The 18,887-nt window shown below is 40.0% G+C and overlaps 1 protein-coding gene across 1 annotated transcript in view; it reads right to left on the bottom strand.

The window, feature by feature from the left end:
- Window positions 1-2,231: 2,231 nt before the first annotated feature.
- The window catches only part of caprin2 (caprin family member 2), a gene marked incomplete at its 5' end in the record, with an annotated part of 83,975 nt that continues 67,319 nt past the window's right edge, over window positions 2,232-18,887 (bottom strand). Inside the window, 6 exons of the mRNA XM_079263104.1 lie at window positions 2,232-3,157; window positions 6,199-6,250; window positions 7,022-7,083; window positions 7,233-7,337; window positions 7,415-7,544; window positions 7,623-7,754. Of these exons, the coding sequence (XP_079119230.1) occupies window positions 2,583-3,157; window positions 6,199-6,250; window positions 7,022-7,083; window positions 7,233-7,337; window positions 7,415-7,544; window positions 7,623-7,754 (1,056 nt within the window). The 3' untranslated portion in view covers window positions 2,232-2,582. The remainder of the gene's footprint in view (window positions 3,158-6,198; window positions 6,251-7,021; window positions 7,084-7,232; window positions 7,338-7,414; window positions 7,545-7,622; window positions 7,755-18,887) is intronic.

Below are 18,887 nucleotides of genomic sequence, written 5' to 3' on the forward strand. Positions count from 1 at the left end.
CCATGGGGCCCAGTCAGGCTCAGCCCGAAAGGGTTACATGGGCCCCAACTCCCATTGGCTCATCTGCGGGAGGAGCCGTAGGGGTCGGGTGAAGTGTGAGCTGGGCGGCAGCAAGGGGCGGGAACCCTGGCGGTCCGATCCCCGGCTGCAGAAGCTGGCTCTAGGGACGTGGAACGTCTCTGGTGGGGAAGGAGCCTGAGCTTGTGCGCGAGGTTGAGCGGTTCCGGCTAGATATAGTTGGACTCACCTCGACGCATGGCTTGGGCTCTGGAACCAGAACCCTCGAGAGGGGCTGGACTTTCTTCCACTCTGGAGTTGCTCATGGTGAGAGGCGCTGGGCATTCTCATCAGCCCCCAGCTTGGTGCCTGCACGTTGGGGTTTACCCCGGTGGATGAAAGGGTAGTTTCCCTCCGCCTCCGGGTGGGGGGACGGGTCCTGACTGTTGTCTGTGCTTATGCACCGAACAGCAGTTCAGAGTACCCACCCTTTCTGGAGTCCTTGGAGGGAGTGCTGGAGGGTGCTCCTTCTGGGGACTCCATTGTTCTGCTGGGGGACTTCAATGCTCACGTGGGAAATGACAGTGAGACCTGGAGGGGAGTGATTGGGAGGCATGGTCCCCCCCCTCTGAACCCAAATGGTGTTTTGTTATTGGACTTCTGTGCTCGTCATGGATTGTCCATAACGAACACCATGTTCCAACATAAGAGTGTCCATATGTACACCTGGCATCAGGACTCCCTGGGCCGCAGTTCAGTGATGGATTTTGTAGTCGTATCGTCGGACCTGCGGCCACATGCCTTGGACACTCGGGTGAAGAGGGGGGCGGAGCTTCAACTGATCGCCACCTGGTGGTGAGTTGGCTCAGATGGTGGGGGAGGAAGCCGGTCAGATCTGGCAGGCCCAAACGTGTTGTGAGGGTCTGCTGGGAACGCCTGGCTGAGTCCCCCGTCAGAGCGAGCTTCAACTCCCACCTTCAGCAGAGCTTCAACCATGTCCCGAGTGAGGCGGGGGACATTGAGTCCGAATGGGCTGTGTTCCATGTCTCTATTGCTGAGGCGGCCAGCCGGAGCTGTGGCTGTAAGGTCGTTGGTGCCTGTCGTGGCGGTAATCCCAGGACTCGTTGGTGGACACCAGCAGTGAGGGATGCCGTCAAGCTAAAGGAGTCCTATCGGGCCTTCTTGGCCTGTGGGACTCTGGAGGCAGCTGATGGGTACCGGCGGGCTAAGCGGCATGCGGCTTCGGCTGTCGCCAAGACAAAAACTCAGGCATGGGAGGAGTTCGGCGAGGCCATGGAGAAAGACTTCCGGACAGCTTCGAGAAGATTCTGGTCCACCATCCGGCGGCTCAGGAGGGGGAAGCAGTGCTCCATCAATACTGTGTACAGTGGAGATGGGGAGCTGCTGACCTCAACTCGGGACGTTGTGGGTCGGTGGAGGGAATACTTCGAAGACCTCCTCAATCCTACCAACACGTCTTCCGATGAGGAAGCAGAGCTGGGGGACTCAGGGGTGGACTCTCCTATCTCTGGGGCTGAAGTCGCTGAGGTGGTCAAAAAGCTCCTTGATGGCAATTTGTGCATTAGAGTAAATGGAAGTAAACTAAATTGGATCAATATGAGTTTTATTTACCGAAGGCATGGTCTGTTCAAAGTTGAAAGAGATAATTGTTGGCCTTGATGGTCTGTGATAAAAATACTTAGGTTACTATTAAAATGAAGATAAAGTTCCAGATATGAAAGCCTGATATTTAAGTTTTTTTAAACCCTGTTCAGGGTTCAGTGTTTTAGCAAAAATTGGCCTAACTATTTAATATATGAAAATGTTTAATACAGTACTGCTTCTCAAAGATAATAAAAACATGAATAATAGCTGTCACTTTCTAAGTTAAAAAAAAAAAAAAAGTTTGGCCCTCTACTTTGTTCCTCTTTTTAATTTTGGCCCTCTGTAAATTTGAGTTTGACACCCCAGATCCAGATGCTCGACCTCATCCACAAAGAAAAAAAAACAAAAAAAAAAAACCTCTCAACTGGTTTCAGTGTGGACACAGCCTTAACATCACAACAACTGGTGCAGTTATCACAGACCACCTTTGTTTGAATATAGAGTTGTCTAGAAAGAAAACAACCAAATATCTCTGCTTATCTTTTATTCACTACAGACAGACCGTTTCATTTCTCTAAACAGCTTGTTGGTGCTTCAAGTTTGTCTCAAGTGTACAACACCATTCCCACCACCAAGAGTACAATTTTTCCCATCCTGAGCTGGTCTGGTAACCATGGAGACCAGAATGAAGCCGCAAGTCGCTCATAATTCACCTGGCTAGTCATTGATGTCCACAAGCTATTTAGAAAAGGAAAAGGCACAAATTCATGAGACTGCATCAGTTACGACAGAAAAATGACAGGCCATTTTACTGCAGCAGGTTCAGGACCTGCACAGAAATCAAGCATGTCCAAGTCAAGTTGATAAACCCCTAAACCCAGTCTGCATCATCATCTGAAGGGTTTTATGGTGAAAAGGATACCCGACCACAAGTTCGATCCCTGGAAAGTAGGAAGCAGTCTACATGGAACAAGAGCTGGTCAGTCCTGGTACAGCAGGAAGCCAGAAAAGGTACTGTACTTCCAGGTGCTTCCATAGATGGCCCCCCGATGCAGCCGGAGCCACACCTGGTCCCCCTGGAACAAAGGTAAGATGGCATGGTTGCTGGCGGTCTCGTGATCTGGAGCGCCGTCATTGGCATACGCCGAGACCATCACCTCCTCATTGCACATGAGGTTAACGTAGAGAGGAACATTGACGGCCAGCTTTAAGATGTGGAAGATGAAGACGTAGGTCCCGTTGACAGGGCAGGTGAAGCGCCCGATGTGGGCGTCATACATCTCCCCCAGGTTGCTGTGCAGCTGGTCAAACACGATGGGCTGATCCAGGTTTCCAGGGGCAAAATTGGCAGTACGAGACGCAGTGAAGGCAACACGTAATGGCTGGGAGAGTGGGTAAAGCTGCATTGGAAGCAAGGCAGCAGTGTGGTGGCTGTGGGGAGTGAGCGGCAGTGTGGTGGCTGTGGACACAGACATGGAGTCGCCACGACCAGAGTCCATAGTTATAAAGGTTCCTTCCCGGTCTGGACTGCTCACCTGGGAAGAATCGCTCCAGGCTGCTGAAGACAAGACAGATGGAATTGGAACATGGAAACAATCCAAACAACTGCAAACATCTGCTGAGGAGGCAGAAGCAGATGATATGCCACAAAATGTAGCGATTCACTGAGAAAAGGCTTGGTCGCTGCAGAAACAACAGCTCAAAGTCCTGTTAGCAACATGTTTTCTTCTTTTGGTTGCTCTTTATGCTGCGATATCTATTCATACATTCATTTCCCATCATTTTAGCCTTATTATATAAAAGGTTATTTTTAAAGGACACTTGAAGGACTACTTCCTGCCACAGAGGGGAAGTGACGTTTTCATCATTTCGGAGTTCTTAGACTTAGACAGACTTTATTCATCCACAAGGGAAATTCTGTTGTCACAGTAGCTCAGAACAGCAATAGAGGAAGAAATAGAAACAGCAATAGTAGGTAAGAGAAAAAAAAAGTAAATAATAATAATAAAATAGAATAGGTACTATCCATAAAGCAATCTGGAATATGTACACACTGGAATATGTACACTAATTCTGTTTGCCTAGCTGCAGTTTCCAGTGGCGCTAACAGACTGGTTTTTATTTTTTCCACCCACAAGATGAATCCTGGCAGTGCATCGAAGATTGTCCTGTTGTTCAACGTGTACCTTTATCGTGACGAAGAAAGTGGGTACTGTCAGTTCTTCCAGGGTTATTTGTGACATGGTGCGCCTAGTCATCTCTGTTCTTGTCTCCCTGCCAGAAACCTGTTTTACTTAATTTATAAAGTGAATGTGCTGTGTTTAACAGGATTTTGTGTGCGGTGGTGGTTGGCAGTGAGCCGCTGGTGGACAGTAATTGCTCCACAAGGGGATGGGGGAGATGCATGCTGTTGAAGAGCGTAACGCACAGACTGACCAATAGATGGTGTTGTTGGACCATCTAATTCACTTGAAAACTAAAACACCCAGATTCTGACTGTTAGATGGTGATTATGGATGTGCATGCCAAGTGGGCGCATTTGTTTATGTAAATTTCTTAATAAATCTGTTGTTGATGCCTGGCCATGAAGATAGCTAATCTGTCAATCTGTGTCCGAACAGATAATTTTGTCTTCTGCAAAACCACCATACGAATTAGTTCCCAAACTTTCCCCCATTATAATCTGGCAGCTGAGGCTGAAGACATGTCTGCATGTCTACACACAGAATGGCATTTAAAAATGTGTACAGGATGGATTATATATTTAAAGGAACAAATATCAAACTCAGATGGGCCGACAGCTGAGGTTACGTCACTGTCTCACAGATCTATTAATGCTTCAGTTTCTACCGGAGTTAAAACGTCAGCAGTTGACTTTGACCACAGAGGATTTAAAATGTTCCCGTTTCCAGTCAAGAAAAACAGTGCAGAAACAGTAACTATGTGTTGAGAATAAATGTGATATTGCCTGATGGTCTATTTCTATATATGGTTTATTTCTCTTTAAATGGAGATGCTTTTCCCTTTTTAGGAAGGGAAAAGCACGTGTGGGATGATTGGAGGATGATGGCAAACTGTCCGTGTGTCATGCAGCTGCGTTTGGTTTACTTCAGAAGACACACTTAAAGTTAAACCTCATGGTGACATAAGAAGAAAGTTCAACTTCACCATCTGCTCCGCCTGTTTAATTCTTGAGGCAGAACAGGAGTTTCTCATGGTGATGAAGTGGAACGGGAGTTTCTCATGGTGATGTGGTGGAACGGGAGATTCTCATGGTGATGAGGTGGAACGGGAGTTTCTCATGGTGATGAGGTGGAACGGGAGATTCTCATGGTGATGAGGTGGAACGGGAGATTCTCATGGTGATGTGGTGGAACGGGAGATTCTCATGGTGATGAGGTGGAACGGGAGATTCTCATGGTGATGAGGTGGAACGGGAGATTCTCATGGTGATGAGGTGGAACGGGAGATTCTCATGGTGATGAGGTGGAACGGGAGATTCTCATGGTGATGAGGTGGAACGGGAGATTCTCATGGTGATGTGGTGGAATGGAGATTCTCATGGTGATGTGGTGGAATGGAGATTCTCATGGTGATGTGGTGGAACGGGAGATTCTCATGGTGATGAGGTGGAACGGCAGATTCTCATGGCGATGAGGTGGAACGGGAGATTCTCATGGCGATGAGGTGGAACGGGAGATTCTCATGGCGATGAGGTGGAACGGGAGATTCTCATGGCGATGAGGTGGAACGGGAGATTCTCATGGCGATGAGGTGGAACGGCAGATTCTCATGGCGATGAGGTGGAACGGCAGATTCTCATGGCGATGAGGTGGAACGGCAGATTCTCATGGCGATGAGGTGGAACGGGAGATTCTCATGGCGATGAGGTGGAACTGGAGATTCTCATGGCGATGAGGTGGAACGGGAGATTCTCATGGCGATGAGGTGGAACGGCAGATTCTCATGGCGATGAGGTGGAACGGGAGATTCTCATGGCGATGAGGTGGAACGGGAGATTCTCATGGCGATGAGGTGGAACGGGAGATTCTCATGGCGATGCGGTGGAACGGCAGATTCTCATGGCGATGAGGTGGAACGGCAGATTCTCATGGCGATGAGGTGGAACGGCAGATTCTCATGGTGATGAGGTGGAACGGCAGATTCTCATGGTGATGAGGTGGAACGGCAGATTCTCATGGTGATGAGGTGGAACGGCAGATTCTCATGGTGATGAGGTGGAACGGCAGATTCTCATGGTGATGTGGTGGAACGGCAGATTCTCATGGCGATGAGGTGGAACGGCAGATTCTCATGGTGATGAGGTGGAACGGCAGATTCTCATGGTGATGAGGTGGAACGGGAGATTCTCATGGTGATGAGGTGGAACGGGAGATTCTCATGGTGAAGAGGTGGAACGGGAGATTCTCATGGTGAAGAGGTGGAACGGGAGATTCTCATGGTGAAGACGTGGAACGGCAGATTCTCATGGTGATGAGGTGGAACGGGAGATTCTCATGGTGAAGAGGTGGAACGGGAGATTCTCATGGTGAAGGTGGGGGGTGTGAAGGTTGGTTTTGATTGAAGCATTCTTACCACTGGGGCTGCGTCTCTCTCCTCGTCTGTACATGTGTTGGTATCCTGGTTCCTAACAGAAAAATGGGAACTATTAAAGGACAAGCATGGCCAGCCCACCTGAGGGTCCGATCTGGTAAACCTGAAAACAAAAGACACGTGTCTGCACATTTCTAGAAAGATTGTGTATCTTTGCAGCTATTGATCCTATAGACCTGTCCATCCATTCAGGAAAAAAGCACATTAATTCATATATGTGTCTATAAATTTTCATAGTTATTTGAAAGGTCAGTTTTACAATCTTGTGAAATTACCATAATAAGTTAATAAAAAAAAAAAAAACCTGTATAAACCTTTATCAGGATTGCAGAAATGTATGTACATGTATTCCATCTATATACAACTTGGTTGGATGAGCCGTCTTCATCAGGATATTTCAAACTGCTTTTTATCTCAGATTTAGCTCATTTATAGGAAACTGGTGTGTGATGAGGTTTAAGCAGACTTGACTGAGTTCAGTGGTCATGTTCATGCTGTAACAGACAGGTTATCTGTTACACAGTTCATGAACATGTGATTTTAAAGGTTGATAAGAAATATAAGTAATTTATTAAGCATGTCAGTAAACTCCAGGCATGAAATGGACGAGTCACGACAAATGACTAATGTGACATCACTGTTCACTGACCACAGCAGTGTCAGGAGAAGGTAATCAGCTCCCAGATCCACAAACAAAACTCAATGATTAAAAAATGTGTAACAAAAGTAAAATGTAGTTTTCTCCAGAAGTCTCAGACTGTTTATATTCTGATGCTTTCTGATATAAAACAGAAGTGCGACTCACTCTGGTTGTGTAGAGGAAAGGTCCGGACTCCCTGAGGCGAGTTTGGGGGATGTAGGATGCTCCTGAGGAAAGGACATCATGTTCAGGAAAACCTCTTGTTGAAAAGTTTAGTCTACATCCAGCTGAAGGTTTAGGAGGAAGATGAAGGAAGAGGAGGACGAGCAGAGCAGCAAAAGCTTTGAGCCAGTCCTTTTTCCACCTCGTGTCATACCTCTCACCGATCCTCTGTAGTACTGACTGGACCGACTCACACCTGTCTGACCAGGTGACAGGAAGGACCGCTCACCGCTGCCCGCTGTAAAATCTGACTGGAACACTACAGAGGGCACACAGCGGAACAAGAATCAGCTGGTAAACCAGGTGTGCTGCAGGTCCCGTTCAAGATCAACGTACCCAGCTGAGGGTCTTCTGAGGGAGCAAACTCCGCTGGTGTCTGGGTACCAACAGTACTGTGCCTGGACTCAGAACTGGGCTGGTAGTCTAGTTCCCTGTTGTGGGCCAGAGCTGCACCCGCCTTAAACACCTGCAGGAACAGGAAGCAGAGATGAGATCGGTCCAGCAAAGAGTCTGGGCCAAGACGCCCTGCGCGGATGAAACTCACCGCATGAAACTGAGAAGAGCCAAGAGCCCGTCTGGTGGGCGGGGTGGGGAAGGAGTCTGCTGGGGGGGGGGTGGAGGTGCAGGATCTCACCCCGTTACAGGGAGGCCGTTTCCCTGAATCAGCCACCACCATCTGGACGCGGTCGACATGTTGAGCAAAGCAGAGCTTATTTTCAACATGTTGGACAGTAACGTATCAAAAGTAATCGTCTCAATGTGTCCAAAAAGTAGCAGGAAGTCCTAGTTGTTTAACCCCAACCGATGCCTTGTATGGAGACGATCAGGACAGAAACATTCTACACACGTAGATTCATTATAGTTTGATTTGTGTGAACGAAGCAGGAACATCTCCATGTCTAAATATGAACAGGATTTATTGTTTAAGGCTACATGAGGCTGGGTGTCCACCATCCTCCTCTGGTTCGGGGTCACCTTCCTCTTCATTGTTATAATTCAATAAGCGTGCAAGACAAGGACAAACTTGATGAATTCATGAGTACCTGGTTTAAAATATATAATTGGCTGTGGAAAAATTACCCCGCACCGAACCAACCAGTCCCATCCCAAGCTGGACCAGCTGGTGGAAACCGGGCTTAATGCTAATTGAGACGTCTAACTTAAACATTTTAAACTACTGTACGTTCAGATATAGTTACATGTCACACGTTGTAAACTACTGTACGTTCAGATATAGTTACATGTCACACGTTGTAAACTACTGTATGTTCAGATATAGTTACATGTCACACGTTGTAAACTACTGTACGTTCAGATATAGTTACATGTCACACGTTGTAAACTACTGTACGTTCAGATATAGTTACTCGTTACACGTTGTAAACTACTGTACGTTCAGATATAGTTACTCGTTACACGTTGTAAACTACTGTACGTTCAGATATAGTTACATGTTTTATACTGTACGTTCAGATAGTTACTCGTTACACGTAAACTACTGTACGTTCAGATATAGTTACATGTTACACGTAGTAAACTACTGTACGTTCAGATATAGTTACATGTTACACGTAAACTACTGTACATTCAGATATAGTTACATGTCACACGTAAACTACTGTACGTTCAGATATAGTTACATGTCACACGTAAACTACTGTACGTTCAGATATAGTTACGTTACACGTTGTAAGCTACTGTACGTTCAGATATAGTTACATGTCACACGTAAACTACTGTACGTTCAGATATAGTTACTCGTTACACGTTGTAAACTACTGTACGTTCAGATATAGTTACTCGTTACACGTAAACTACTGTACGTTCAGATATAGTTACATGTTATACGTTGTAAACTGCTGTACATTCAGATAGTTACTCGTTATACGTTGTAAACGACTGTACGTTCAGATATAGTTACATGTCACACATAAACTACTGTACGTTCAGATATAGTTACTCGTTACACGTTGTAAACTACTATACGTTCAGATATAGTTACTCGTTACACGTTGTAAACTACTGTACGTTCAGATATAGTTACATGTTACACGTTGTAAACTACTGTACGTTCAGATATAGTTACATGTTACACGTAAACTACTGTACGTTCAGATATAGTTACATATTACACGTTGTAAACTACTGTACGTTCAGATATAGTTACATGTTACACGTAAACTACTGTACGTTCAGATATAGTTACATATTACACATTGTAAACTACTGTACGTTCAGATAGTTACATGTCACACGTAAACTACTGTACGTTCAGATAGTTACATGTCACACGTAAACTACTGTACGTTCAGATAGTTACATGTCACACGTTGTAAGCTACTGTACGTTCAGATATAGTTACATGTCACACGTAAACTACTGTACGTTCAGATATAGTTACTCGTTACACGTTGTAAACTACTGTACGTTCAGATATAGTTACATGTTACACGTTGTAAACTACTGTACGTTCAGATATAGTTACATGTTACACGTAAACTACTGTACGTTCAGATATATTTACATGTTACATGTTTTATACTGTACGTTCAGATAGTTACTCGTTACATGTAAACTACTGTACGTTCATATATAGTTACAAGTCACACGTAAACGACTGTACGTTCAGATATAGTTACTCGTTACACATTGTAAACTACTGTACGTTCAGATATAGTTACATGTTACGTTTTATACTGTACGTTCAGATAGTTACATGTTACACGTAAACTACTGTACGTTCAGATATAGTTGCATGTCACACGTAAACTACTGTACGTTCAGATATAGTTACTCGTTACACGTTGTAAACTACTGTACGTTCAGATATATTTACATGTTACGTTTTATACTGTACGTTCAGTTACTCGTTACATGTAAACTACTGTACGTTCATATATAGTTACAAGTTACACGTAAACAACTGTACGTTCAGATATAGTTACTCGTTACACATTGTAAACTACTGTACGTTCAGATATAGTTACATGTTACGTTTTATACTGTACGTTCAGATAGTTACATGTTACACATAAACTACTGTACGTTCAGATAGTTACTCGTTACACGTTGTAAACTACTGTACGTTCAGATATAGTTACATGTTACACGTAAACTACTGTACGTTCAGATAGTTACTCGTTACACGTTGTAAACTACTGTACGTTCAGATATAGTTACATATTACATGTTTTATACTGTACGTTCAGATAGTTACTCGTTACACGTAAACTACTGTACGTTCAGATATAGTTACATATTACACGTAAACTACTGTACGTTCAGATCTAGTTACATGTTACACGTAAACTACTGTTCGTTCAGATATAGTTACATGTTACACGTAAACTACTGTACGTTCAGATAGTTACATGTTACACGTAAACTACTGTACGTTCAGATATAGTTACATGTTACACGTAAACTACTGTACGTTCAGATAGTTACATGTTACACGTCGTAAACTACTGTACGTTCAGATATAGTTACATGTTACACGTCGTAAACTACTGTACGTTCAGATATAGTTACATGTTACACGTTGTAAACGACTGTACGTTCAGATATAGTTACATATTACATGTTTTATACTGTACGTTCAGATAGTTACATGTTACACGTAAACTACTGTACGTTTATATATAGTTACAAGTTACACGTAAACGACTGTACGTTCAGATATAGTTACTCGTTACACATAAACGACTGTACGTTCAGATATAGTTACTCGTTACACATTGTAAAGTACTGTACGTTCAGATATAGTTACATGTTACATGTTTTATACTGTACGTTCAGATAGTTACTCGTTACACGTTGTAAACTGTACATTCAGATATAGTTACATATTACATGTTTTATACTGTACGTTCAGATAGTTACATGTTACACGTAAACTACTGTACGTTTATATATAGTTACAAGTTACACGTAAACGACTGTACGTTCAGATATAGTTACTCGTTACACATAAACGACTGTACGTTCAGATATAGTTACTCGTTACACATTGTAAACTACTGTACGTTCAGATATAGTTACATGTTACACGTCGTAAACTACTGTACGTTCAGATATAGTTACATGTTACACGTAAACGACTGTACGTTCAGATATAGTTACTCGTTACACGTTGTAAACTACTGTACGTTCAGACATAGTTACATGTTACACGTAAACTACTGTACATTCAGATATAGTTACATGTTACACGTTGTAAACTACTGTACGTTCAGATATAGTTACTCGTTACACGTTGTAAACTACTGTACGTTCAGATATAGTTACATGTTACACGTAAACTACTGTACGTTCAGATAGTTACATGTTACACGTCGTAAACTACTGTACGTTCAGATATAGTTACATGTTACACGTAAACGACTGTACGTTCAGATATAGTTACATGTTACATGTTTTATACTGTACGTTCAGATAGTTACTCGATACACGTTGTAAACTGTACATTCAGATAGTTACATATTACATGTTTTATACTGTACGTTCAGATAGTTACATGTTACACGTAAACTACTGTACGTTCAGATATAGTTACTCGTTACACGTTGGAAACTACTGTACGTTCAGATATAGTTACTCGTTACACGTAAACTACTGTACGTTCAGATATAGTTACATGTTATACGTTGTAAACTGCTGTACATTCAGATATAGTTACTCGTTATACGTTGTAAACGACTGTACGTTCAGATATAGTTACATGTCACACATAAACTACTGTACGTTCAGATATAGTTACTCGTTACACGTTGTAAACTACTATACGTTCAGATATAGTTACTCGTTACACGTTGTAAACTACTGTACGTTCAGATATAGTTACATGTTACACGTTGTAAACTACTGTACGTTCAGATATAGTTACATGTTACACGTAAACTACTGTACGTTCAGATATAGTTACATATTACACGTTGTAAACTACTGTACGTTCAGATATAGTTACATGTTACACGTAAACTACTGTACGTTCAGATATAGTTACATATTACACATTGTAAACTACTGTACGTTCAGATAGTTACATGTCACACGTAAACTACTGTACGTTCAGATAGTTACATGTCACACGTAAACTACTGTACGTTCAGATAGTTACATGTCACACGTTGTAAGCTACTGTACGTTCAGATATAGTTGCATGTCACACGTAAACTACTGTACGTTCAGATATAGTTACTCGTTACACGTTGTAAACTACTGTACGTTCAGATATATTTACATGTTACGTTTTATACTGTACGTTCAGTTACTCGTTACATGTAAACTACTGTACGTTCATATATAGTTACAAGTTACACGTAAACAACTGTACGTTCAGATATAGTTACTCGTTACACATTGTAAACTACTGTACGTTCAGATATAGTTACATGTTACGTTTTATACTGTACGTTCAGATAGTTACATGTTACACATAAACTACTGTACGTTCAGATAGTTACTCGTTACACGTTGTAAACTACTGTACGTTCAGATATAGTTACATGTTACACGTAAACTACTGTACGTTCAGATAGTTACTCGTTACACGTTGTAAACTACTGTACGTTCAGATATAGTTACATATTACATGTTTTATACTGTACGTTCAGATAGTTACTCGTTACACGTAAACTACTGTACGTTCAGATATAGTTACATATTACACGTAAACTACTGTACGTTCAGATCTAGTTACATGTTACACGTAAACTACTGTTCGTTCAGATATAGTTACATGTTACACGTAAACTACTGTACGTTCAGATAGTTACATGTTACACGTAAACTACTGTACGTTCAGATATAGTTACATGTTACACGTAAACTACTGTACGTTCAGATAGTTACATGTTACACGTCGTAAACTACTGTACGTTCAGATATAGTTACATGTTACACGTCGTAAACTACTGTACGTTCAGATATAGTTACATGTTACACGTTGTAAACGACTGTACGTTCAGATATAGTTACATATTACATGTTTTATACTGTACGTTCAGATAGTTACATGTTACACGTAAACTACTGTACGTTTATATATAGTTACAAGTTACACGTAAACGACTGTACGTTCAGATATAGTTACTCGTTACACATAAACGACTGTACGTTCAGATATAGTTACTCGTTACACATTGTAAAGTACTGTACGTTCAGATATAGTTACATGTTACATGTTTTATACTGTACGTTCAGATAGTTACTCGTTACACGTTGTAAACTGTACATTCAGATATAGTTACATATTACATGTTTTATACTGTACGTTCAGATAGTTACATGTTACACGTAAACTACTGTACGTTTATATATAGTTACAAGTTACACGTAAACGACTGTACGTTCAGATATAGTTACTCGTTACACATAAACGACTGTACGTTCAGATATAGTTACTCGTTACACATTGTAAACTACTGTACGTTCAGATATAGTTACATGTTACACGTCGTAAACTACTGTACGTTCAGATATAGTTACATGTTACACGTAAACGACTGTACGTTCAGATATAGTTACTCGTTACACGTTGTAAACTACTGTACGTTCAGACATAGTTACACGTTACACGTAAACTACTGTACATTCAGATATAGTTACATGTTACACGTTGTAAACTACTGTACGTTCAGATATAGTTACTCGTTACACGTTGTAAACTACTGTACGTTCAGATATAGTTACATGTTACACGTAAACTACTGTACGTTCAGATAGTTACATGTTACACGTCGTAAACTACTGTACGTTCAGATATAGTTACATGTTACACGTAAACGACTGTACGTTCAGATATAGTTACATGTTACATGTTTTATACTGTACGTTCAGATAGTTACTCGATACACGTTGTAAACTGTACATTCAGATAGTTACATATTACATGTTTTATACTGTACGTTCAGATAGTTACATGTTACACGTAAACTACTGTACGTTCAGATATAGTTACTCGTTACACGTTGTAAACTACTGTACGTTCAGATATAGTTACTCGTTACACGTAAACTACTGTACGTTCAGATATAGTTACATGTTATACGTTGTAAACTGCTGTACATTCAGATATAGTTACTCGTTATACGTTGTAAACGACTGTACGTTCAGATATAGTTACATGTCACACATAAACTACTGTACGTTCAGATATAGTTACTCGTTACACGTTGTAAACTACTGTACGTTCAGATATAGTTACATGTTACACGTAAACTACTGTACGTTCAGATATAGTTACATATTACACATTGTAAACTACTGTACGTTCAGATAGTTACATGTCACACGTAAACTACTGTACGTTCAGATAGTTACATGTCACACGTAAACTACTGTACGTTCAGATAGTTACATGTCACACGTTGTAAGCTACTGTACGTTCAGATATAGTTACATGTCACACGTAAACTACTGTACGTTCAGATATAGTTACTCGTTACACGTTGTAAACTACTGTACGTTCAGATATAGTTACATGTTACACGTTGTAAACTACTGTACGTTCAGATATAGTTACATGTTACACGTAAACTACTGTACGTTCAGATATATTTACATGTTACATGTTTTATACTGTACGTTCAGATAGTTACTCGTTACATGTAAACTACTGTACGTTCATATATAGTTACAAGTCACACGTAAACGACTGTACGTTCAGATATAGTTACTCGTTACACATTGTAAACTACTGTACGTTCAGATATAGTTACATGTTACGTTTTATACTGTACGTTCAGATAGTTACATGTTACACGTAAACTACTGTACGTTCAGATATAGTTGCATGTCACACGTAAACTACTGTACGTTCAGATATAGTTACTCGTTACACGTTGTAAACTACTGTACGTTCAGATATATTTACATGTTACGTTTTATACTGTACGTTCAGTTACTCGTTACATGTAAACTACTGTACGTTCATATATAGTTACAAGTTACACGTAAACAACTGTACGTTCAGATATAGTTACTCGTTACACATTGTAAACTACTGTACGTTCAGATATAGTTACATGTTACGTTTTATACTGTACGTTCAGATAGTTACACGTTACACATAAACTACTGTACGTTCAGATAGTTACTCGTTACACGTTGTAAACTACTGTACGTTCAGATATAGTTACATGTTACACGTAAACTACTGTACGTTCAGATAGTTACTCGTTACACGCTGTAAACTACTGTACGTTCAGATAGTTACATATTACATGTTTTATACTGTACGTTCAGATAGTTACTCGTTACACGTAAACTACTGTACGTTCAGATATAGTTACTCGTTACACGTTGTAAACTACTGTACGTTCAGATATAGTTACTCGTTACACGTAAACTACTGTACGTTCAGATATAGTTACATGTTATACGTTGTAAACTGCTGTACATTCAGATATAGTTACTCGTTATACGTTGTAAACGACTGTACGTTCAGATATAGTTACATGTCACACATAAACTACTGTACGTTCAGATATAGTTACTCGTTACACGTTGTAAACTACTATACGTTCAGATATAGTTACTCGTTACACGTTGTAAACTACTGTACGTTCAGATATAGTTACATGTTACACGTTGTAAACTACTGTACGTTCAGATATAGTTACATGTTCCACGTAAACTACTGTACGTTCAGATATAGTTACATGTTACACGTAAACTACTGTACGTTCAGATATAGTTACATATTACACATTGTAAACTACTGTACGTTCAGATAGTTACATGTCACACGTAAACTACTGTACGTTCAGATAGTTACATGTCACACGTAAACTACTGTACGTTCAGATAGTTACATGTCACACGTTGTAAGCTACTGTACGTTCAGATATAGTTACATGTCACACGTAAACTACTGTACGTTCAGATATAGTTACTCGTTACACGTTGTAAACTACTGTACGTTCAGATATAGTTACATGTTACACGTTGTAAACTACTGTACGTTCAGATATAGTTACATGTTACACGTAAACTACTGTACGTTCAGATATATTTACATGTTACATGTTTTATACTGTACGTTCAGATAGTTACTCGTTACATGTAAACTACTGTACGTTCATATATAGTTACTCGTTACACATTGTAAACTACTGTACGTTCAGATATAGTTACATGTTACGTTTTATACTGTACGTTCAGATAGTTACATGTTACACGTAAACTACTGTACGTTCAGATATAGTTGCATGTCACACGTAAACTACTGTACGTTCAGATATAGTTACTCGTTACACGTTGTAAACTACTGTACGTTCAGATATATTTACATGTTACGTTTTATACTGTACGTTCAGTTACTCGTTACATGTAAACTACTGTACGTTCATATATAGTTACAAGTTACACGTAAACAACTGTACGTTCAGATATAGTTACTCGTTACACATTGTAAACTACTGTATGTTCAGATATAGTTACATGTTACGTTTTATACTGTACGTTCAGATAGTTACACGTTACACATAAACTACTGTACGTTCAGATAGTTACTCGTTACACGTTGTAAACTACTGTACGTTCAGATATAGTTACATGTTACACGTAAACTACTGTACGTTCAGATAGTTACTCGTTACACGTTGTAAACTACTGTACGTTCAGATATAGTTACATATTACATGTTTTATACTGTACGTTCAGATAGTTACTCGTTACACGTAAACTACTGTACGTTCAGATATAGTTACATATTACACGTAAACTACTGTACGTTCAGATCTAGTTACATGTTACACGTAAACTACTGTTCGTTCAGATATAGTTACATGTTACACGTAAACTACTGTACGTTCAGATAGTTACATGTTACACGTAAACTACTGTACGTTCAGATATAGTTACATGTTACACGTAAACTACTGTACGTTCAGATAGTTACATGTTACACGTCGTAAACTACTGTACGTTCAGATATAGTTACATGTTACACGTCGTAAACTACTGTACGTTCAGATATAGTTACATGTTACACGTTGTAAACGACTGTACGTTCAGATATAGTTACTCGTTACACATTGTAAAGTACTGTACGTTCAGATATAGTTACATGTTACATGTTTTATACTGTACGTTCAGATAGTTACTCGTTACACGTTGTAAACTGTACATTCAGATATAGTTACATATTACATGTTTTATACTGTACGTTCAGATAGTTACATGTTACACGTAAACTACTGTACGTTTATATATAGTTACAAGTTACACGTAAACGACTGTACGTTCAGATATAGTTACTCGTTACACATAAACGACTGTACGTTCAGATATAGTTACTCGTTACACATTGTAAACTACTGTACGTTCAGATATAGTTACATGTTACACGTCGTAAACTACTGTACGTTCAGATATAGTTACATGTTACACGTAAACGACTGTACGTTCAGATATAGTTACTCGTTACACGTTGTAAACTACTGTACGTTCAGACATAGTTACACGTTACACGTAAACTACTGTACATTCAGATATAGTTACATGTTACACGTTGTAAACTACTGTACGTTCAGATATAGTTACTCGTTACACGTTGTAAACTACTGTACGTTCAGATATAGTTACATGTTACACGTAAACTACTGTACGTTCAGATAGTTACATGTTACACGTCGTAAACTACTGTACGTTCAGATATAGTTACATGTTACACGTAAACGACTGTACGTTCAGATATAGTTACATGTTACATGTTTTATACTGTACGTTCAGATAGTTACTCGATACACGTTGTAAACTGTACATTCAGATAGTTACATATTACATGTTTTATACTGTACGTTCAGATAGTTACATGTTACACGTAAACTACTGTACGTTCAGATATAGTTACTCGTTACACGTAAACTACTGTACGTTCAGATATAGTTACATGTTATACGTTGTAAACTGCTGTACATTCAGATATAGTTACTCGTTATACGTTGTAAACGACTGTACGTTCAGATATAGTTACATGTCACACATAAACTACTGTACGTTCAGATATAGTTACTCGTTACACGTTGTAAACTACTATACGTTCAGATATAGTTACTCGTTACACGTTGTAAACTACTGTACGTTCAGATATAGTTACATGTTACACGTTGTAAACTACTGTACGTTCAGATATAGTTACATGTTACACGTAAACTACTGTACGTTCAGATATAGTTACATATTACACGTTGTAAACTACTGTACGTTCAGATATAGTTACATGTTACACGTAAACTACTGTACGTTCAGATATAGTTACATATTACACATTGTAAACTACTGTACGTTCAGATAGTTACATGTCACACGTAAACTACTGTACGTTCAGATAGTTACATGTCACACGTAAACTACTGTACGTTCAGATAGTTACATGTCACACGTTGTAAGCTACTGTACGTTCAGATATAGTTACATGTCACACGTAAACTACTGTACGTTCAGATATAGTTACTCGTTACACGTTGTAAACTACTGTACGTTCAGATATAGTTACATGTTACACGTTGTAAACTACTGTACGTTCAGATATAGTTACATGTTACACGTAAACTACTGTACGTTCAGATATATTTACATGTTACATGTTTTATACTGTACGTTCAGATAGTTACTCGTTACATGTAAACTACTGTACGTTCATATATAGTTACAAGTCACACGTAAACGACTGTACGTTCAGATATAGTTACTCGTTACACATTGTAAACTACTGTACGTTCAGATATAGTTACATGTTACGTTTTATACTGTACGTTCAGATAGTTACATGTTACACGTAAACTACTGTACGTTCAGATAT

Source organism: Telmatherina bonti (assembly GCF_933228915.1).
Source record: "Telmatherina bonti genome assembly, chromosome: 23".
Classification (NCBI taxonomy): domain Eukaryota; kingdom Metazoa; phylum Chordata; class Actinopteri; order Atheriniformes; family Telmatherinidae; genus Telmatherina; species Telmatherina bonti.